The 23,484-nt window shown below is 35.6% G+C and overlaps 2 protein-coding genes across 8 annotated transcripts in view; one reads left to right on the top strand and one right to left on the bottom strand.

Moving 5' to 3' along the window:
• atp11a (ATPase phospholipid transporting 11A) overlaps window positions 1-11,515 on the bottom strand; it is an 84,085-nt gene extending 72,570 nt beyond the window's left edge. For 3 of the 7 annotated variants that reach the window (XR_007185746.1, XM_048196464.1, XM_048196463.1), the window contains exon 1: window positions 10,981-11,511. Coding sequence is in view for 6 of the 7 variants with exons in the window: in XM_048196464.1 (XP_048052421.1) it covers window positions 10,981-11,019 (39 nt within the window). In the remaining variant the exon portion in view is untranslated. Of the gene's footprint in view, window positions 1-10,980 lie in introns of all 7 variants that reach the window. The other 4 variants (XM_048196459.1, XM_048196460.1, XM_048196462.1 and 1 more) reach the window with 4 other exon arrangements.
• Window positions 11,516-12,567: 1,052 nt separating this feature from the next.
• Window positions 12,568-23,484, top strand: part of tubgcp3 (tubulin, gamma complex associated protein 3) — a 32,222-nt gene continuing 21,305 nt past the window's right edge. Inside the window, exons 1-7 of the mRNA XM_048196458.1 lie at window positions 12,568-12,831; window positions 13,512-13,619; window positions 16,408-16,475; window positions 16,593-16,676; window positions 16,782-16,993; window positions 19,704-19,876; window positions 22,060-22,172. Of these exons, the coding sequence (XP_048052415.1) occupies window positions 12,756-12,831; window positions 13,512-13,619; window positions 16,408-16,475; window positions 16,593-16,676; window positions 16,782-16,993; window positions 19,704-19,876; window positions 22,060-22,172 (834 nt within the window). The 5' untranslated portion in view covers window positions 12,568-12,755. The remainder of the gene's footprint in view (window positions 12,832-13,511; window positions 13,620-16,407; window positions 16,476-16,592; window positions 16,677-16,781; window positions 16,994-19,703; window positions 19,877-22,059; window positions 22,173-23,484) is intronic.

The following is a 23,484-nucleotide window of genomic DNA, read 5'->3' as shown; positions in this document are numbered from 1 at the left end:
CAGTACAAACAGACCTCAATGCACTAACATACTTTATATTATAAACACACTTTAAAGAAGTTGTTTTTGAATCTCTTATGCTCACCAAGGTGGCATTTATTTGTCAAAAATACAGTAAAACAGTAAATATTGTGAAATATTATTACAATTTAAAAGAACTATTTTCTATTTATATTTTAAAATGTATTTTTCTCAAGCTGAATTTTCAGCATCATTACTCCAGTCTTCGGTGTCACATAATCATTCTAATAAGCTGATTTTCTGCTCAAAAACATTTCTTCTTATTATCATCAATGTTGAAAACAGTTGCTGCTTAATATTTTTGTGGAAACCGTGATACACTTTTTCAGGATTCTTTGATGAATAAAAGAACAGTATTTATTTGAAATAAAAACCTTTTGTAACTTTTTTTTTATTTTAAAAAAATCTAACCAACCCCAAACTTTTGAACGGCAGTGTATGAGTATTCACAATATTAATTTACCCAATTGGTCTAGAAAAAGTCTCTTGTTCCACTGCGACAAATGCAGTATATCCAATATTTAATATAAAATTTCTATATTTTAAAAAAATATAAAATATATTTTCCAATAAATCTCTCTGTGCTTTCCTGGCCTGGTTCTTACCACCAACAGGGGCCTTATGGGATCAGACAGAGGTGAGGTCATATGACCAGAACTTTTGGCAGCTTGGTCTGCTGAACTCTCCTGTCAGGTTAATCTCTTTTAGTGCATTCAGTGGGATGATGGTGGGATGGGATGAAACGAAAAAGCGAATGAGGACAAGTGAAGGTTAGATGGCAGTGCCTGATAAATAAAGGGATATATTAAAACACTCTTTTATATTTCACATTTATGAAACTTCCATCTGGTCACCTGTGAAAAGCCAAATGACCATTACATGCTAAATATAGCTCTTTCAATCTAACCATTCATTTAAGCAAAATAATTGTAATTAATTCCAGGCTATTTATTTAAAAATGGGACTTTCAAGATTAGAAATATAAAGTCAGTTCTAGAAATAAATAATTACTTCCATGTGTAAAAAAAACAAACAAACAAAAAAAAAAAAATCAGGTCTATATGTGCAATAACCCAAAAACCTTACTGAATGCATATACTCATGAGGATGTCCCCCAGTCTTTGACTGGACAAAAAGGGACAATTCTTAATCTATTTCCCATAGAGGGCTTAGAACTTGTTAGAACGTTCCCTTTCACAGTGATCTGGGGCTAGTTTGTCCATTCTCTACCAAAGGCCCTGTTTCCACTTGGTATTAAGATGCGTTTTGGTCGATCGGATCACAAGTGGATGACGCCAAATACAGGTATAAATACAGGTATAAGCAGGATCTGGAATGTTTTGAGGTTGTCGACCACTTCCAGAGGTAGTCGAAAACGCATTGACTAGATTGTTTTCATGGTGTAAATGCTCATGTAGTTGAATGTGTTCGAACAGCCACAAAAGATTGTCAACTTTCTGCCTACTGACCTAATGCATAAATATTATGGGAAGCGCGATAGCCAGATGGGATTTAAACTTTGTAGGCTGAAGACCTAAGTTTGGTTTGAAGATGAAAAATGTACCAAGCACAATGTTCTCTCAACACTCCTGATTTATAACACACACTAACAGCATTCGGTGTGCTTATAGACCCTCCTCTCGAAGAAATCAAGATGATTTTGAAATCACTGGTTGAAAGCGGACAAAAGAGAGGGATTGAAATACCAGGTGTATGTGGGAATGTGTCTGCCTCATCTACTTGTGATCCGATCGACCAAAAGGCATCTTAATACCAGAAGTAAACAGGGCTTAAAATCAGACAGAGTGTTAAACTGATCTCAGGTCAGCAAAGAAACAAGTGCAGCATGAATTTCCATTCAGGGACACCTGGATCTAAGCAGTTGAGCCCTTGTAAATGCTTCCATCGATCTGTGGGTTCACTGCATAAACTCAACAACACGTTCATATAAAGACAGTCTGACTCAGCAAAGAATGTCTGTTGAATAACTCAAACCAAACATCATTTTATTACTACACAGCATGCAGGGATTTCTTGAGAAGGGCTGGCAGTTCTTTTATGTCATGATGACAGATTCATTTTTCATTTAGATTTAGTATATACATAAATGTAGTATACAGGATAACATTCCCAAAGTTTAAGGGAAACAAAGTGAAAAAATATCACTGTGTATTCCACTGAAGGTCATGTTCTGTTTCGAATGAATCCCTCCACTCCTACTCCACTCTCCCTATCTTAAAGCTAAATGTAATGCCCAAAATCCTCTCTCAGATAAATACCTGCCCATTCAATGGCATTCAGACTTCTCTATTGCTATCGAGTGGAGGGTCATGTGTTCTTTTAACAAGCACAATTCAATTTCACAGCCATCAATAGGCCATTATTCCAGTGGCTTTTTCCTCTGACTGTTGCATTAAGAGTGCAGCAAGCCCTCAAGAGCTACAGTACTTTATATGGGAGCAGAAGGTCTGTTTTTATCAGAGCATTTGCAGTGGCTTTGACCAGTCTAAAGTATGATTTAGTCCTTCCTTATCCTGATTTAGTGGTAGAAATCTTTCACTTTTACATGCTGTTTGAACATAAATGTGTGTTGGCAGAGTGTGTACACAACCACCCTATAATCATAAAAATCCACCAGCTCCTTTTTTTAATCCCCATAAAACCTCAACAGTCTCATAGAACAAGCCGTTTTCATTTTCTGGGAAATGTGATGACACATTCAGCAGACCCCACCCACAACCGTTGACGGACTCTGCCGTATTGGCATAGTTTCCGCCCTAGAGCGAGTTGTACAATGTCCGGCATTGTCTCGACGGCCTGAGCAGCTGTAGTGACAAGAATGTCTCGTAAGCGATTGAGGGGTTTTGCTGTTGGATGTAAGAGTGAACATAACAGTCTTCATTTACTCCCGACATCTGAGCCGCTGAAGACGCAGTGGATTAGTTTTGTTTTTGAAGGGAATGCACCACAGATCTAATATAGACACGCGATTTCTGTCCCTGCTGTTTACTTTTACAGACATAACCCGACTGTGTTTGAGAACTTTGTGTTTTTGACAGTTTAGACACAACAAAAAACATGAAAGAGAAGTTTAGTACTCACGAGACGTGCCGTCTGACAGACAGCTTTCTGTGCGTGTGCTTTAGAGGTGTGCGCTCATAAAATGATAAATTAGAAGTTTAAACGAATAAAGCTTTAAAACGCATGCAGATAATAAACTTTCATTATGAAGAAGAACTGCAATGTTTGTTAGCGTGATCACGATATAGATATTAATAAAAAAAAACAAGCAGATGTTTTCATTTAGATACAGATACACTTCATTTAAACCCCCCCCTGGAAAAAAGAAAGAAAAATCCCCATCTTAAAGAATGAACAACACTCTCTGCTTGTTACAGCATGTTGGTTTTTTCTAAGGACAGGTGAAATGACTCTAAACAGGGTTACACCCAAGATCTCCAAACTCCAGGTCTTTTGCTGGTTTCTATCTTAAGCTTCCCTTTCAAATTTAATTGTCTCTACACTCTTTGTTTGGCTGTAAAGTTTGATTAAGACTGAAAGGTTTGGTTTTTCTGTAGACCACTGACCTACAACTTAGTTCCAAGAGTTCAGATTTAATTGCTCTCTGAAAGTACAGGAAACCCAATACAAATACCACAGACTTTCACAGTCACCGTCATATGATTGTCAAATGACTATTTAATATTATCTTGAAGAATAGAGAGAGAGAGAAAGAGAGAGAGAGAGAGAGAGAGAGAGAGAGAGAGAGAGACACTATTTTCTGCTTGAGAGAAGAGAGACTGATATTTTTATGGAAGGTGACAATTCTGTCAAAACATAAGAATGTCTTTCTGACCTTTATTAAGTTTTCTTCAAGAGCGAGTAAAAAAAAAAAAAAAAAAAAAAAGAAATCAAGCATTTTTCTCACTCTCACACTGCCATGTTTCCACCCCAAAGCTACAACAAAGTGAGAAAACAATTATCCCCCCCCCCCACAGTTTTTGAATGCGCTTTTCTTTACTGAACTCAAATCCAGTGACACTTACACTGGGGAACAAACATCAGCATTATTACATCATGTTTGACCACAGCAACAGTCATTAGATCATTCTACTTAGAAAAGAATCACATGATGCTGCTGTTTGACAGACCCTGAGGGACCAGGGTTCGGCTGACAGTTTGCTGTCACTTATCAGATGCTCAGAATGGAATGCAGCTGAACACTCAAATGGGAAGAGTTTAAATAAGAGTTTGAGAGAACACATTTAGCCATTTTATTGCAAAAATCATACAGTCATTTTCTCACAGAGCTCCCAACTCTGTAAATAAGGGCGCAGACCGTGAACTTTAGTTCAACTATGATGGACACGTCAAGCGTGAAGATAATGATTATCATTTCATCACCCATATTGATTACCATCAAATCATTTATCATCCCAGGATACGGTTCACAGGTCATCATCCGTTGTCAGCGGGATAAATGGTGAACAAGCGTGAGCGCCTGCATGTGTGCACATGCACACCTCCTTCAGCAGTCTAAACCAGCAGTGTCAAAAATGTAAATTCAGTATAATATGAGGAGAAGAAAATGATGACAGAATTTTAATTTGGGTGAACTGGTCCTTTAACACAGTGTTTCCCAACCACTGTGCCACGGCACGCTAGTGTGCCGTGACAGGTTGTCGTGTGTGCCATGGAAAATTACCAAATGCCAAAAAATACTTAAAATAAAATATATACTATACAGTTAAGAATATATCGTCACTGTCAGGTGGAAACCTCATATCTCTATATTTCTTTATTTTTGTTTTATTTTTAGTATATAGTTATTTATATTTTTATTTTTAAAAATAAATGCTATTGGTCACCCTTTACGTATGTTAGTTTTACAAATATTTAACCAATGAAAAGGATTTAAAAGAGCTCGTAACTCCATTGGATCCTCAATCTGTCAGTCAAACCTCATAACTCTGCCCCGCCTCTATCGTGAATGAAGTGCCGCACGCAGTTTGGAGATAGATCTCCTCTTGTTTGCAATGCAAAATATGTCATTCGCTGGTCAAAAACCTCACAACTCCATGTGAGCTTGATTTTCATAAAATGTTAACATTATAATAACATATATATATAGAGCCACAATACCACCATGACACAATGTTTAATTATTTTAAAAATGTGTATATGTAATTTTGTTTTTATCATCACCAACAACATCATATATACCTATATGGCCTCATTGTGTTCCTACCTGACTTAAGCTCAAGTTTCACATTAAATGTGAGTACTACTTTTAATATCCACTTTTAATATGCCTTTTGAAGCATGTTTGTGCAATTTTGTTGTTTTATTGCATAGTGGTGTGCCGTGGGATTTTTTTACTCATCAAAACTGTGCTGTGGCAAGAAAAAAGCTAGAAAACACTGCTTTAACAACAGCATAACCCAGATCTACTGCTGTTAGCTTTATTAAACTAACCTGATCCATCATAAAAAACTCACTTACAGTAAATACCCATATCTGGTTTGTTCAAATTTGTTGGGTGTTACTATTCAGACAAAGGTTTAAAATATGACATACAGTAAGCTAAGATACAGTAACGCCAGTGGTTGTCTTAATGATGTATATTTATTTCTCTTTGCTTGGTCAGCTAGTTTCTGGCATGCACTGTATTGGATGATGTGCTCTAAAGTGTTGCATTACGTTGGTTTTATTGATAAAATGTGTGCTGCTTCACTTGTTTGCACCATTCAATTCCATTAATGCTATATAAATATGTTTTGAAACAATGCAATATGTTATTATGTTTGGCATAACTGGCAAGCTTACTGCATACCATGCATTATACGCTGTATATTGCATATAATTGTTTTATAATAGTATGTGAAATGAAACATAATGCAACAATAAATATTTAAAAAACAATGGGGCAGGAATTCGCCAATCACCACTGGTTCCTTCAAGATTTCCCTATGGGGTTTTATAATGGGGTTTTTCAATTTGAGTAAAATAATTTAAAAAAATGGCGGCAAAATCCAAATAATACTACCCTAGACAACTACAGTTAGTCTAATGTCATACTAAATGGATTTTATGAAATACTGTAAAATCATCATGTTCAAAGCTGTAAAGAGAAACATTGAAGTATGAACTTGCTTATAATGACTTTACATGTTGTTTCACTGTCATGTATGATTTCCAATAAGTCTTTCCTGATGCTGACCACAGACGATGAGATTACTTCTGTACAAAGAGCTCAAATTACCTTGAAGCCTCCTGAGACAGGATATAGGCAGTCATGCTACTTCCTGTCCAAGGATGGAAATTATTCAGAGTCCAGCGATGGCTGGAAGTTGCCTTTTTGTTGTGCAGTAATAAAGCACTGGAAACCAGTTCTGTCAAGTTAACCCCTTAACATTCGGGTAAAATTTGCCTAAAACGCCTAAAAAAGGTGTACCCAAAGTAAATTGCATTCTGTTCTTCAACCATTTGGAGTATATGCATGGTCTCTTTTATAAGGTATGTGTAACGCTAACAGGTTAATAATTATGCATATTGTTGAAGACAATTATTTTGTATTATTAAATCAAAGTGATGGTTAAACAAAAATCAGCTAAGAAACAGTTAATTTGCTATGTTCGGAATAGGACAGTATGCATTTACAGCAATAGTATGATTTTTATATACACTGCCCGGACAAAAAAAAAAGTCACTGTTTGGATTTGAATAGGCAAATACTTAAGAATCTATGAATGGATCATTATTACAGTGATTATTATGTTTCTAGCATGTTATAAGTTTGGCAACGGTTCTTTTAACCCTAAAAGATGGAGTGTGTAGCTTTTCATTTCTTAAACAACCATGTAGGAAGACACATCATGGCCATATTCCAGGATGACAATGTCAAGATTCACCAGGGTTAAAATTGTGAAAGAATGGTTCAAAAAGCATGAAGAATCATTTTCGATGGAAATAAATGTTATTTAAATAAATGTTATTTATGAAGAGGTGCATCAATTTTTGGTCAAGATCTTCTATTAACAATGCAAGAGGTGAGCACTCTGTTAAGTCTACTCCAGCACATCCCAAAAACTTTCAATTAAATTAAGGTCTGTACTCAGAGGTGCCAATTCATGTGTGAAAATGATTCTTCATGCTCAGGTAGTGTGTGTATATATATATAACTCACACCATTAGTTGAAAATATTGCTATGTTAGGCTGGTTGGGATGCTCAATATTTTGAAAGCACCACAGAGTTTACTCTTTGTGCTAAGGAGAATGAACCTACTTAGTATTTTAAATATTTGAATGCCGAAAAAAAAAAAATTACACTTCACTTCACTTCAGAATAAGCATATTTGGAATGCAACTGATCATTCTGACATGCTTGAATTCTAATCTAATTCAGAAACACTCCGCTGGACTTCAAAGAAGACAATAATTTCCATTTCTCTAACCTACTATTCTAGCTGAACGAAAAATGGTGAGCTTTGCATATTAAAACAGGTTTCACATTTCCATTTCATATTTATCTTCCTACATTGAAAATGCCCATTCAGCAGACAGACTCTACTACAGGTGGAAGCAAATCATTCCACTGTCACTTCCTTTGTTGTCTGAGCCAGTCAAATCCACACAGGGACTTATTTCTCATCTCCTCTGACCCATCTCATTCTCCATCCTTCTCTCGCTCCATCTCTCGTCTGCCCGGTACTCTCATTTGCTTTTCTCCTCTCACTCTGCCAACCTGCATTACCACGCATTAGATCAAAGAGCAGTGGGGTGGACTGTGCTTTTCACAGGCTATCAAACACACACACATTCATGTGACTAACACACTCCGTCCGATCTCATGACACAGCTCTCTCTAAATGATTGGTTAGGGTGGGATAAGCAAACTGCTTGTTTTCCATAAAAACTGACTTGTATTTACCTTTCATAAATGTTTAAACTTTTCCTCGGGATGAATTATTTCAAAGCTTAGAAACAGAGACTTGCATTTTATTGCTTTGCATTTCAAATAAAGCATTTTTCTCAAAGCTCACTGAGGCAAATATGATTTTGTATGTTTGAGATACAAACATTTTTTAACTGGTTAAATGATCTTTGCAAGGCATAAAACCCCAATATGATTAACAAATGTAATATTTAGTGAGACAAGCAGCCCAGGGCCATTATAGTAAACTAAAACTAAGACTGAAATAACTTATTTTATTTTAGTTGGCAAGGCAACATTTCTCATTTTCATTTAGTTTTAACTAAAACTGAAATAGAAATGAATTACTACCTATAACGATAAGTATATAGATATTTAAGGGTGAATTCAAGTTAATTGGGACACTTTTTGCCATTGGGAAAAGTGTCCCAATCAACCTGAATTCAACCCAGTAATAATGACAAAAACTGAAAATACAAAAATAAAAACTAATTCAAAAATCACACTAAAATAACACTGAAGCGATCATTCTGTCCCAAAACTCTCTCACACTGGCCTTATTGTTGAGCCCTATGTGTTATATGGTTTACCGTAAAAACCCGAGCAAACAAAACACAAACATACAAACAGACAGGTGAGAGGTGTTTGTGACATGACACGACCATTATTGCTCACGTCATGTTTATCACACACTCTTCATCTTTTCATCTGTTTTTTTTTTTTACAGACTGTCTAGACAGCGCAAGAGATTTTGCTCATCTGTTCGCGTGTCAGCTTGATTACAGTGACAGACTACAGAATAACAGATTCATATGGCCTTCAGTGATGGAGAACTAAATGCTTATGCAATTAATTTGATAGGCTTTTTCACCATTTTAGCCACTATAAACCACTTAAGTGTTGTTTCACATCGCATCTAACATAATTAATACAACATTCGAGATCAGAAACTGTCCTAACATTAGGCTCTCAGCAGCACACATACATTTTGCATAATATCTTCAAGTTATTGTATTTACATATATTTTTTAAACCACAAAACCTAATATGTACTACTATATAATTTAAAAATAGTATCTTTTATGAAGTTAGACACTCTTTTCAAAGTGTCACTCTACTCTAAGTGAATGTTGTCTATAGTAAAATGTCCTTACATGCTCGCACATATCTAAATCAATTTCAGTTACTGAGCAAATCTCTTTCTCTAACCCCCAACAGCTTGGACAGTTGGTTTAGCATGTACTCTTGCCTATACTGAGTGCTAAGTGGCTTAAAAGCAGGTCTAATCTGTGTAGGATTGACATACAGTACCTATCGATTGAACCCGTCTATGAAAACGATTTGATTATATAATATAACAATGTAGAGCAACAATGTTAGTTTTTCTGATGGAATTTAATGTATTTTTTTAACTGATGCACACAATAAGATATAATTCAGCCTTTGTAGCACTTTCCAGTAATAAAAAACAATAAGTAAAATTTACTTAATTTTTCTTTTGCAAGTAATTTTAACTTGGCCAGTAAAAGGTTGAGTAATTTCTACTTAGTTGAAGTTTCTTTTGCAATACATTTTACTCAAACAATATAACACTGAATTAAACCATGCTTTTAAAGTGTATGCTTTACTTAGAAACATCAAAGTAAATTATACAATAGATATTGTGTAGACACCATATCTACATAATAGAAGTAAAGCGGCACCTGAACACAGAGACCTTAATACTTGGTACACAATGACGGTGGCTCGTTTTTGAGTGTGAATGTGGCATTTTGAGTAGAAAATGAACTCCAAATGTTATAAAATGGCAAGTTACTAAACATAACCACAAAAGCAATTATAAAACAGTGTAAAAACAGCTGGAAAACAGTGAAAAAAAAAAAAAATCAACCTAATTAATGATTCAAAGTCCAGTGCATGATGGGAACACCAGTACCAGAAAAGTTGAGTAGTTTTACTTAATTTTATAATTTACGCTTTCATTTCTACATGCTTAAATTGAGTACCAATATAGAATTTACTTAGTTTTTTTTTAATTTTTGCCTGAACTAACTTTTTCATGTAAAAATTACATTTGTTTTTCACCATAAAATCATTTTTTACAGTGTATTTTTTAATTAATTGTATTCCCTTTATAAACAACCAATAAAAGAGGTCGATCTAAATGCAATATCCCTAAAATTTTTTAAATAAACCAGGATTAAACAAACAAAATTAGCAAATTCTATCAAAATTAAGCTTTCACTAGATAGTTTGGAGCAAACGTTGGTTTGTAGTTATTGATAAAATGTTATTTTTCATTGAATTAAAGAAAAATAGATATTCTATTACTGTTCTTACAGTAATTAGCAAGGTTGTATAAAACACTAATTATGTTTAGCCAAAACTGCCATTTTAAGGGAGGAAATTGACACATTTGATGTGTTAAAAACTAAATTTTAGATTTTATTAGATTGTCTGTTAGATTTTAGTTTAATAAAACATGTTCTTACAACCACAACATAAGATTTGGGATTTCATAGGGTGATTCTAATGGTTAAAGATAACGAACTCTCTTGGTACACGAACGTCTTCAAACAGTATTGTCAAATCGCATTCTTTTTCAATGACCAACACCTGTCCCTCCGCGCCTGTTTCAGTTCAATGAAGCCAATTTGCATTTCTGATATTTCATAACACACGCTGTGGTTCTCAGTCATGAGCTCAGCCGGTGTCATCATGAGACATTAAAATATTACATTAGTGACTTCGCTCGAGTATTCAGGTCACAGTCAACCGGAATCGGAATTGAACCGCAGTGATAACTTCATAACAAACGCCTGAGATTTACAGTAACTGTAAATACCGGTTGCGTCCATTGCTAGCAGTACATATTCACAGAGAGGCTCAAAAGTGTTGCACACACGCCTTGTGAACGGACAAACGTGTCATTTGCTGCTTTAAAGTACAAAAAAAAGCACTGCAGCCCTTCGACATGGAGCAAACCAAACCAACAAGTTGGGAGAGTGATATGGTCTCTACTCACGTATCTAGTGATGAGGTTCCGAATGGTGCTGAAATCCATTCTGCTCGAGCCGCTCCAGGTGTGCTGTCTTCGGTTTCTCCTCTAATCTTGTAGATTGGGTACATAAGACGCTAGCTGATCATTGTACCAAGTCTCTGTTCCATGACTGTCTTCTGCGATCTTCTTCTAGGGTTTACAACTGACAGTCCTACACGACTCTTACGATTATTATATCTATTGAGCACGTTCTGAGATGAAGAAGGATACTGTGTAAAGTCCAAACGTTGTCATGGTGACATGCTCCGGTGTCATCTATATATGCACTGACCGAGGAGAAGAAAAACAACAACAGCGAGCTCTCGTTTTCCAAGGTTTTGTCTTAATATTTTAAGGGACCGGCCACTTCTTCCTTGTCAAGCGTCCCTTCGGGCTGTTCTCTGATGTACTGACGTACTCGCTCTCCTTCTCGGTGTAGTAGAGCCCTCCCGACCAGTCTGGCTCCTCATGTGCGCATGCGCACTCCACAGCTACACCCTCCCGCCCACGGGGAATTTTTCAGCCTGCCCTCCGGTGACTGCCAATCAAACCGGGATAGGGTGATGACACGGTCAACCTCTTAACAAAGAAACTCAAATATTTTAGGTGTATCTGCATTATGTGTCCTGACATGATGTCTGACTGGAAATTTTATGCAAAATAGGAAAAAAATGTTGAAAAGTAGTAGAAAAAGACTAACAATTACAATAATAACAGCAACAACAATCAGCAAGTAATAATCTTGCTAATAATTAGTATCATACTATAACTATAAATTAAGCCATTTATAAATTATACGATCATTATAATGTAATTATTATAATATCATCAATCTAACAATTATTAACAAAATGTATGTTGTTTTAATACAACAAATGTATAGTATTTTTTATAAATAATAAAACAAGCACAATAAATAATTATTTATAATATTATTTCATAATTATTGGGTTGCTGTTATAAAAATTATGCAAATATTGATACATTTTCAATTTATTTAAATCAATTAAATTATTATAATGTGTAATATTTCATTTTTATTCATGTAAATTATTGTGAGTTGCATTTTTTTTTTTCATTTGTGGACCTGTTTATAGTCTTGTCAACCATTTATCTTTTTTATCCTATTTACATATTTTATTTAAAAAAAATGTTATTATTGGAGTCAAATATAGGATATTCATTAAATCGATTCAGCTAAACTACTACTTTCTTTTTACTCTATACATTTCTTCAACACGTTCTTCTTCATTAAATGTATTAAGCATTATAATAATAATAATAAATAATATTACATAATTCATAATTATTCATATAATTTATGTGTGAGTGCAGAGTTTTGTATTCAGTGTTGTTGTTTTATATGGACAGGTTTGTAGTTCTCTGCGCCATAATTCATACACCTATCAAAATGTCATTTACCCCATTTCAGCATTTAGTAAAAGACAACAAAATAATATTATTAATAACAAGAACAATAACAATAATCATTTTCAAATTTTTTTATTATATTTTGCTTTTAGGTAACGTTTGTAGAGAGGAACGCTTTCCGGGGTCTCGCTTTACAGCCGGCTGTTTTTCCGCTGCGCACCGTTGCTGTGTTTTCCGTTCACTGTCCGATGTGGGCGCTTTTCGGCGGGTTCCGTTAAAATGGCGCTGTTGTTGCCAGCAGCTGAGACCCACCGGACTAAAAGCGACAGCGGTTAAAAACACACCGCGGACCGCTTCTGCTCGCACGGGAGGGGATATATAAGTGCACAATGGCAGCGCTTGATCAGAAATCACCCAACGTGCTTCTGCAGAGTCTGTGCTGTAAGATCACGGGCAAGAGTGAAGGTAAAGAAACAGATCTCAGCCGGTTACATCACTGTCACACAGCTGCTTAAACATCATTAGTATGTGTAGCGAGGAGTACATGTGGTGTTTCGTTGAAGACAGACAATGTGATGTGATGTGATAATGTATGCGATGGAGGGTCAGATCTCCACCGATGAGATGCTGTAAGCGGACAGGTTAGGAAAACATCAGGGAGATGCTGGTTAACACAGGGCCCCTGTTTCAAATGGTCCTTCATGTCAATAAAGACCCTGATGATTCAAACCTGTTCACACCCGACGCCATTATTTCTATGTTTTTAGCTCACTGATACTGCTGTCATATTTCAGTGGTAAACCCTCATAACACACATAAACAGATCAGAAACAGGACATGAGCAGCTCATTAGTGGAGCTATTAGAGTTAGAGACAACAGACCTACAGGAATATGATCCCCGCTTTCAGTTTAAAAAAGACGAGATAATGCCTTTATGTATAACCAGATACCCATTTCATGCTTGATATAGATTTTGACATACAGTAGATTTTCATTTAGATCCTGTTATAAAATTGAAATGTGTCTTGTGAATATCTATGAAAATGCTTTTGTGTCAGATCATTTTTAAATCTTCAGTTCTTTAGATTCTTGATAAAATGGTTATGAATGCATCTGTTTGTGTTTTTCCTGTCATTGTTCTCAGCTGATGTGGCTCATCAGTTCCAGTACGCCGTGCGGGTCATCGGAAGTAATTATGCTCCCACAATTGAACGGGATGAGTTTCTGGTGTCTGAGAAAATTAAAAAAGAATGTGAGTAATCTGAAACCCTGTTCTTACCTTATTCAAGAGCAATTGTCATTTCAGGAGGCGTGCATAGATCATTCAAAAAAATAATAATCTTGTTAGATTGATCTTGGTAGTAGTTCACATTTATACTTGCCCTGCCAATACAAATTTTTTTGACAACATATATTTATGTCAGAAATAAATATGTTTATCATTAAACATTATTGTTTAATTATTCATAACAGTTGGAAATTAAACCGATATTATAATAACTCACAATGACAAGTATAAAATCATAAGCACTTTTTGACAGGAAAATTATGGTATATGGTGATTTGTTTAAAATGTTCAACCCATTATAATTGATTTTCTCAAAATTTCAACAAAATTCCATCTTAGATAGCCTGCCTGATAACTTTCCTAACGCTGTAAAATGATTCCACTAGTCATAGATGCAAACTCCTCACCTTTCAGTGAGAACTCACCTTTTTGAGATCAATTAGGTCACCAGTGGGATTTGCATAGATTACAAGGGCAAATAAAGAACTGGTTGTTTCATTAAGTACTGTACAGTGTTTCTTTTACTCTTTACTTTATATTTACTATGTCTGTAATGGGTAATAATTTATGTATTTGAGGTCTGAGATGTGGCAAACAGTATTGCTGTCTAATCAGCCAATATTGTCTTAAATATCCTGCATAGCACTTTGTCTTTTATAACATTAGATTTTAACCAAATGTTGATTTTGGTAAAATGTTGCAACGATATGTTAGTTTTTCATGAAAAATTACAGTTTTCGACATATAGGGCAATAAAAATAACTACAAATGAGCATGTAAAGCAAGTAACTTTTAAAAAAAAAATCTGTGCCCCGCCTCGCACAATGTTCTCACCTTTTTTCCCCCTTACCTGTTTGCATCCCTGACTAGTTGTCTTTACTCCATAGCCTAATAAACAACGCCTAAACATTAATTTTAAGCTGTAGTTTAAACAAATCATTACATTTTTGCAAAATTGATAGACTCCTTTTGTCATTTATGTTCCCTATTTGAAAACATTAGACTGTCAATTTATGTTGCCTCTTATTTAATTTAGTATGGTATTTAATTTATTATTCTGCTGCTGATGTTTTTGTTATATGAAGATGAATAATATTGTTAGATGGATAATATACACACATACACACACACTCATAAGTCATGGCTCAACGCTAAAGATCTTTTCTATTGGCCAGTGGTTAAATTTTTTTACTTGCCCTGCCAACTCATATAAATTTAAAATATTGTTAAAGACAAGTAAACACTGACCTTTTTGTTTCCTACATAAATAGCCATGATGCTAACATGGTGTAAAAACTTAATAAACAAACAAACAAACAAAAGACAAGTAAACTGTCAGTAATAAAATAAGAACAAATAATCCATTTACAAGCAATAGCACAAACACAACAGAACAAATAAAATAAACGCTGCTTTTCATGTTTTTAAGAGAAGTCGAACAGTAATTTTCAGTTAGAGAAAATAAATAATCAAATGTAAAATAACACTGCATAGTCTTCACTGTATAAATTAAATATAGATTAATCTTTATTAAAGTTACAAAAGTTATTCAGTCAAAAGCGTGAGTGACCTTTTTTTCTTTGTCCTTTGTTGTTTGATAAATATTAAAACAAAGACAGCAGCAGTCTTCTTGCACTTGAATATTTAAATTGGCAAGGCTTAAAGGTGCCCTTGATTCAAAAATTTAATTTACCTCAGCATAGTTGAATAACAAGAGTTCAGTACATGGAAAAGACATACAGTGAGTCTCAAACTCCATTGTTTCCTCCTTCTTATATAAATGTCATTTGTTTAAAAGACCTCCGAAGAACAGGCGAATCTCAACATAACACTGACTGTTACTTAACAGTCGGGATCATTAATATGTACGCCCCCAATATTTGCATTTGCCAGCCCATGTTCCCAACATTATGAAAGGCATTAGACAAGGGCAGCCAGTAACGTCTGGATCTGTGCACAGCTGAATCAACAGACTAGGTAAGCAAGCAAGGAAAACAGCAAAAAATGGCAGATGGAGCAATAATAACTGACATGATTCATGATAACATGATATTTTTAGTGATATTTGTAAATTGTCTTTCTACGTTTCGTTAGCATGTTGCTAATGTACTGTTAAATGTGGTTAAAGTTACCATCGTTTCTTACTGTATTCACGGAGACAAGAGCCGTCGCTATTTTCATTTTTTAAACACTTGCAGTCTGTATAATTCATAAACACAACTTAATTCTTTATAAATCTCTCCAACAGTGTGTAATGTTATCCGACATGCTGCATGACGAACACTTTGTAAAGATCCATTTTGAGGGTTATATTAGCTGTGTGTTTAAGGCAAGCGCGAGCTCCGTGGGCGGAGAGCACGAGCAATTAAAGGGCCAGCAGCCCTGAATCGGCTCATTTATAATGATGCCCCAAAATAGGCAGTTAAAAAATGAATTTAAAAAATCTATGGGGTATTTTGAGCTGAAACTTCACAGACACATTCAGGGGACACCTTAGACTTATGTTACATCTTTAAAAAAAAAGTTCTAGGGCACCTTTAAAAACTGATCAGGCAAGTGACAGGTTGTGTCAGCTGTCCCGAGCGACGTCTATACTGACCCCGGGCCATCGGCAGTCTTTATTGTCGAGCCCTGCATGTACACACAAATAATCTATATCGGCTCCTTCAACAGGTCTTAAACTTTCAGGCTTATGTGATTCAGATGCAAAATAACTTTTTTTTTTTCTTTGTATTTTTCTAATTTATTGTAGTGTTGAAACAAAGACGGGAAGCAGATGCTGCCCTGTTCTCGGAGTTGCACAGAAAGCTTCAGACACAGGTCAGTATCCAACCTATCACCAATTTATTGAGTTCTTAATATTTCCATACATGATGCATGGATTAGATATAATGGACTACATATAGTTTAGTTGATTTTGTTGTTTCTGGTGAACAGGGCATATTGAAACATAGATGGTCCATCTTATACCTCCTGCTCAGCCTCTGTGAAGACCCAAGGAAGCCGTCCAACCGGGTTCCTGTATGAAATATTTCTCCAGTTATTCAGCAGATACTGAACAATAACATAAAGAAAATCATTTTACGTTTATATAAGGACAGAGGTAATCTTCTTTCCTGTCAACAGGTGTGTAGTTATGGAGCTCTGCTTGCCCAGGCTTTGCCCCGTGATGTCCACTCCACTCCGTTCTACTACGCCCGTCCTCAGAGCCTGCCGCTCAGCTACCCAGAGCGCTCTGCCACCGCCCATAACTCCAGCATGGCCACCAGTGGCATCAGCAGTATGGGAGTGTTCTCGATCAACGGGCCTGGACCGACCCCTCCGTCTCTGCTTACTGGGTGAGTGACAGAGATGGATTTCATTCAGTGAATGCAATTCACACTGCTGTTTACCATATAGTTCAATGCAGAAATATAGTGTCCATGGGCTGTCAAGCTCCAAAAAGGACAAAAATCAACATACAGTTTGCATATGCCACATGTTGCTTCTGCTTTGAAGCCAGTAAATCCAAATGGCAAGTAATTGCAGTGAATGATGACGAAATTTAAATCCATTGTGAAGTACACTAACACACAAGCTAACATTCAAAAGTTTGGGGTCAGTAAGCTTTTTTGTTGTTGTTGTTGTTGTTGGTTGTTTTGTTTTTTCAGAAATCTCTTATGCTTACCAAGGCTGCATTTGTTTACATCAAAATAAAACCGTGATGTATTATTACAATTTAAAATTAAAGCTGTTTTCAATTTGAATATTTTTTAAAGTGGTCCTATGTTTTTTTTTTACATTTTCTTTTTTTTTTTTTTTTTTTACATTTTCAACTTTCTTTAGTGTAATGTTGCTATTTAAAAATGAAAAAGGTCTGCAATGTTACAAAGCACAAAGTCACTCCAAAGGGAGTTATTCTCTATATCAGTGCGCACTGTTTCTGAATCCCTCAAACGCCTTGATTGTAGTCTTGAGGCTTTTTTCCAAGAACGTACATGGCACAGTATCCCTCTTTTAAATAATTCCTATCCAAGACATATGCCAAAAAAGGGTGGAGAGGGTGGCTAATCCTGGTTGAGTTGCATTAGTAGCGTGTTGTCGCCAAGAGAGATTGTTTTTTCCACCCCTGCACAAGTCTTGCATGCAAAAGTGTTTTGGGTTGATCAGCTTGTTATTCTGTCTTTAACGGACTGGCTCGAACTGATACTGACGGCATATTACAGTAGTGTTTACAGTGCCTCTGGAGCTGATACTCTAAGACTGGGGCCGACTGACCAATCAGAGCGGGCTGTTTTCTGAAGGCGGGTTTTAAAGTCCGTTACAATAGTCCTTTCTTCCCTGTGATTTATTTCCGAGTGAAACTGCTTCTGGAATGAAAAAAAAAGTAGGGCGTGACTTATTTCCATCCTCGTTAATTGTTTGGATTGTAGGAAGTTGGGCGTTGCTAACTAAATGGAGGCAGATCTGAATGTGAGTTTGCAGTCAGTTGTGGAGGATATATAGCTCCACCCTCTGCCGAGACATGTCATGAAGAGAACAGACGTCGTTTGGAGGGGATGGGGAGGTTAACGTTTTTTAAAAGATTACGAGTGCACATGAATTTTAAAGAAATAATGATGTGCATGGATAAATAACATTGCAACATTCTAAAAAAAAAAGTATGGTCCATTTTGATTTCATGGTGACTAAAGAAATGAAACTAAAACAGTATACAGTCAGAGGGTGCAACAAGTTTCACAGTTTTTTGAACATTAAATGGTGTATAGTAGACCCCATTAACAAAATTAAACAAAACCACAAAGAGCATAATAGGACCCATTTAAAATGTAATTTATTCCCGTGATGCAAAGCTGACTTTTCAGCATCATTACTCCAGTCTTCAGTGTCACATGATCCTTCAGAAATCATTATGATTTGCTGCTCAAGAAACATTTATTTTTTATTATCAATGATGAAACCACTAATATTTTTTTTCAGGACTTATGTGATGTATAAGACAGAGATCTTTTGCAGATGTAGTATTTAGAGATCATTGTCTGTTTATGGGTAGAATTTTATTACAATCCATTAAGAAATGTTCCATTTCTTTGTTTCTGATTTGTTTTAACACCAGTATTTATTCTTTTTTCCCAGTAATTGTGTTTATCTACAGGGAAAATAATCATGCTCATGTGTTTTAAAGTGGTTATCACTTAATGTGTTTACTATGCATTTGCAAAAAGCTCTCTAAAAAGAGCTTTTCTAAGAAAAGATGTAGCAAAATTTCTTTGCAGGCCCTACTTGGTTTGATATTTTGTTTTAACAGTGTATCTGTCTACGTATTAGACATGAGCAACACTAATATTGCTTCCATTATCACTGAAACTGTTTACACTGTAAGTGGCTGTTGCGTCACGTCGCAGTGTTCCTTCAGTTGATGAATGCCATGTTTCATAATATTTAATAATATATTATGTATTATTTTTCATAATACATAATATTTAATATATAATAAGTGCTTTATTTTGCTTCATATTGTGCTTTAGCCCAGTGACAGTCTGACAGAGCATGTGGGGTTTTTTCTCTCTCTCATTTTCATAGTAATTTGTTTTCAATAATACAGCTATTGTATTTGTACTGTGTTTAGCGTGTTTAATTGAACTGCCACGCACTCATCTATTATTAACACAGCTGTCTAGCACCTACAGCACTCAAGATATTTTAAATATGACCATGTACTGCAAGCCCTGAATTAATTGATTACTGGATCCATTTCACAGTAAGTCTGTCGAGCCAGCAGCATCATTAAAGTGTCTGAATCTCAGTGTCATTATTTGTTTAAAGCTCACCATTACAAGGTAATTACTGAATTCCCTCAGGTATTGCTAATGGGTGAAAAGGAGGCATCTTAAGACAATGAAGTTTGGGGCAAAAAATTATGTAGCTGAACGGCAAAAAAAAAGACCACTTTCCTAGCTTTTGACCTTCTGTAGTACAGTCTAGGTGTTAAATGAAGGTTTTCAGATAAACATGAGCGTGTTTATAGGAAGCTTTTGCCGCGGATGTCATTTTTGGTTTGTTTTTCAGACCTGGACCCCAGGCTGTCGGTGAGTCTATGAGAGGGTCTCGTCTAGCCTGGACTCTCCCGGTCTCCAGTTCACCCTCTGGGGCAGCTGCTGCCCCTCGTCCCCCCAGCGGACCCTCTTCCAGTCCGGCACCCAGACCCCCACAAAGACAGAGACGGGATGGAGATGGCAGCGGTGAGTGTCTGCAGCAACAATCACTGTTTTGTTGCAGGAAATGGTCTGTTCTGGAAAAAATTGGGTGACTATATACTGAAATAAATGAGGATAGTATTTTAAAGTCAGCATGAAACAGAACTTGCAATTAGTCTCTTTTTTTTCCCCCTATTGTGACGTATATCCGAGTGAAAATGCTTCTCGAACAAGAAAAAATTTGGGGTCGGGACTTGATTTTGTCCATCGTGAATTGATTGGATGGATTTGTTTTGCTATTGGTGTGATGTCATGTGAGTGACATATTGTCTCGCCCTTACGCTAGTTAAAGTATCATCAGAGGGAGGGGTAATTTTGTTTAAAGATTATGAGGGAACACGAAATTTACAAAAATAATGATGTGCACAGATAAATAATTTTTAATGAATATTGCAATAATGCATAGGGATTCACTGAAATGAAAATTCTAGGCCGAAAACGAAAATTCAGGATGCACTTGGCCAAAAACCAAAACTGAAAATAAATAATAGATTAATAATCAAATACTTAATCAAACTTATTTAATAATCAACACTCAAATAGCTAAAACTGAGTTGTACAAACATTTAAATTGCACATAATTAAGGCAGTTATTATATCAACTAATAACAGAATTGTTTCTACTCCGGTTTGTTGGTGAAATATAAACTATAATGTTTTCATGACTAATTTATTTAAACATAAATTAAATAATTAAGACATCACTAAAAGGTTAAAGGTGCCCAAGAATGCTTTTTCACAAGATGTAATATAAGTCTAAGGTGTCTCCTGAATGTGTCTGTGAAGTTTCAGCTCAAAATACCCCATAGATTTTTTTAAATAAATTTTTTTAACTGCCTATTTTGGGGCATCATTAACTATACACTGATTTTGGCAGCGCCGCCCCTTTAAATCGCGTGCTCCCTGCCACACGAGCTCTCGATTATATTACAGCACATTTACAAAGTTCACACAGCTAATATAACCCTCAAATGGATCTTTACAATATGTTCGTCATGCATGCTGTATGCATGCTTCGAATTATGTGAGTAAAGTATTTATTTTGATGTTTACGTTTGATTCTGTATGAGTTTGAGGCTATATGCTCTGTGGCTAACGGCTAATGCTACACTGTTGGAGAGATTTATAAAGAATGAAGATGTGTTTATGCATTATACAGACTGCAAATGTTTAAAAATGAAAATAGCGACGGCTCTTGTCTCTGTGAATACAGTAAGAAACGATGGTAACTTTAACCACATTTAACAGTACATTAGCAACATGCTAATGAAACATTTAGAAAGACAATTTACAAATATCACTAAAAATATCATGCTATCATGGATCATGTCAGTTATTATTGCTCCATCTGCCATTTTTCGCTGTTGTTCTTGCTGGCTTACCTTGTCTGTGCACAGATCCAGACTTTAATACTCCCTTTCCTTGTCTAATGCCTTGAACATGGGCTGGCATATATGCAAATATTGGGGTCATACATATTAATGATCCCGACTGTTACGTAACAGTCGGTGTTATGTTGAGATCCGCATGTTTTCCGGAAGTCTTTTAAACAAATGAGATTTATATAAGAAGGAGGAAACAATGGGGTTTGAAACTCAATGTATGTCTTTTCCATGTACAGAACTCTTGTTATTTAACTATGCCAAGATAAATTCAATATTTAATTCTAGGGCACCTTTAAATAAAAATATACAATGAATATGTATTACAGTTAATATGTTTAGCAATTTAGCAAATAAAAATATGTAAGTTGTTATAGTTAATAAAGTTATAAATATGCATATTTTTCTTACAAAAACCCATCGCTTCGCTTCAGAAGGCCTTTATTAACCCACTGGAGCCGTATGGATTATATATTTATGATGGAGCGGGGGGGCTTCAAAACAGGCCCCCCGTTCACTATCATTATAAATCCTGGCAGAGCCAGGATATTTTTTAATATATCTCAGATTGTGTTTGTCTGAAAGAACATAGACATATACACCTAGGATGGCGTGAGGATGAGTAAATCATAGCATAATTTTTATTTTTGGGTGAACTGTCCCTTTAGGATGCAGTCGGCCACATTGCACCTTTTCCTGTGACAGATATAAAAGTATGACATTTACAGCACTTAATTTAAATTTTCTTTTTTTTCACAAATCTTTCTATCTCTTCTTCTTGCCCAGCTGAGATAGGGGAGGCTGCTCTCGTCCGAGACATTCTTTATGTTTTCCAGGGAATAGATGGAAAGTTCATCAAGATGTGCAGCCCAGAAAACTGCTACAAAATTGATTCAAAGGTGATGCTTTATTAGCTGTATATATTTTTTTTCTTTTCTTTTTTTTATGGTTCTGTTTTTATTTTTCTTTCTTTCTTAGATTTTTGTTGCTCACATGGAGACATGTCAACCTTAAACAAATTAAATTCAATTTTGTGAACGATACTCGGCACATTGAGAGCTACTGGCAAATTTACAGCTTCAAGTTGTGCTGTGTCCAGTTTAAAAAAAATAAAGGAATAAAGGAACAGCATATATTAGCACAAAATGAGAAATGAAGAAATACTGTGGCAAGGTCATTGACATTGTAAAAAAATGTTATGAATACACCATTGCCGTTTTATGAGAACATGTTCATAATATTATCTTGCTGTGTTCTTATAAAGCAATTGCTTAATTACCACACTTAAATGCCATCACAAATAAAAAGCTTAAGAAGTTTTATTTAATCATAATGAAAAGCAAATCAAATCACTCAGTCATTCATAATGACTGTGTATTGTGAATAAAGTTAACCAAGCAAGTGTACGTTTCAGATTTATTGGCAAGTACCTTTTTTCTTGCATTTTATGTCCTTCATTTCTTTACTTACTTACTTCAGCTACAGTACCATCACTTTACATGTCAGACTGAGATGCTGGGAAGTAATTATGAGCAGAATATTCTTATTATAAAAAGTACTTGTAATGTATGTTTAAGTGAGTTCTTATTAAACAAACTTAAATAGGGGCACCTGTAGTCACTCTTGTAAGTGCATAATAGGAAATGTAGAAGCATTGATCTCATTATCAGCTGGTTCTGTCTGGCTACAACTCATGTGGTCTGTCTATTTGAGCCAAGCGGCTCCACAGGCTTTTTTTTACATTCCTGGCAGACGTTGACCGTGAAACATCGATCAGTTGTCCTTTTTAAGTGACACTTTTAAAATGCTGCATCAATTTGTTTGGAAAAGAACACTGTGCTTTTTATGTCCAGTGAGGTGCGCTGGATAAATAAGCACTCTGATGGGCCAGACCTGTTTGTTTTGGTGATGGACGTGACATATGTTCAAAACATTAGACCTCAGATGGAGATTATTTTATAAAACCTGAAAATCAAACTCCATATCAATGTTATTTTTTACGTATTAGCCCTATATGATTATATGAAGCATAGAATCAGTCTTAATATGAGGACGTTTCTTGACATTTACCCAGACACCAAGAGTTGAATCTATTCATCATTGTTTTATGGAACTCTTATTTTCCATATTCCCTTGGGATATTGAATAAAAGAAATAAATCATTCCTAATTGTATTCGGTCTGAGATTTGCCATAGCTTCTTGGTCTTCAT

This window comes from Megalobrama amblycephala, linkage group LG7 (genome assembly GCF_018812025.1).
Source record: "Megalobrama amblycephala isolate DHTTF-2021 linkage group LG7, ASM1881202v1, whole genome shotgun sequence".
Classification (NCBI taxonomy): Eukaryota; Metazoa; Chordata; class Actinopteri; order Cypriniformes; family Xenocyprididae; genus Megalobrama; species Megalobrama amblycephala.
The sequence above is the reverse complement of the archived record's forward strand: the minus strand, read 5'-3'. Positions and strand labels throughout refer to the sequence as shown.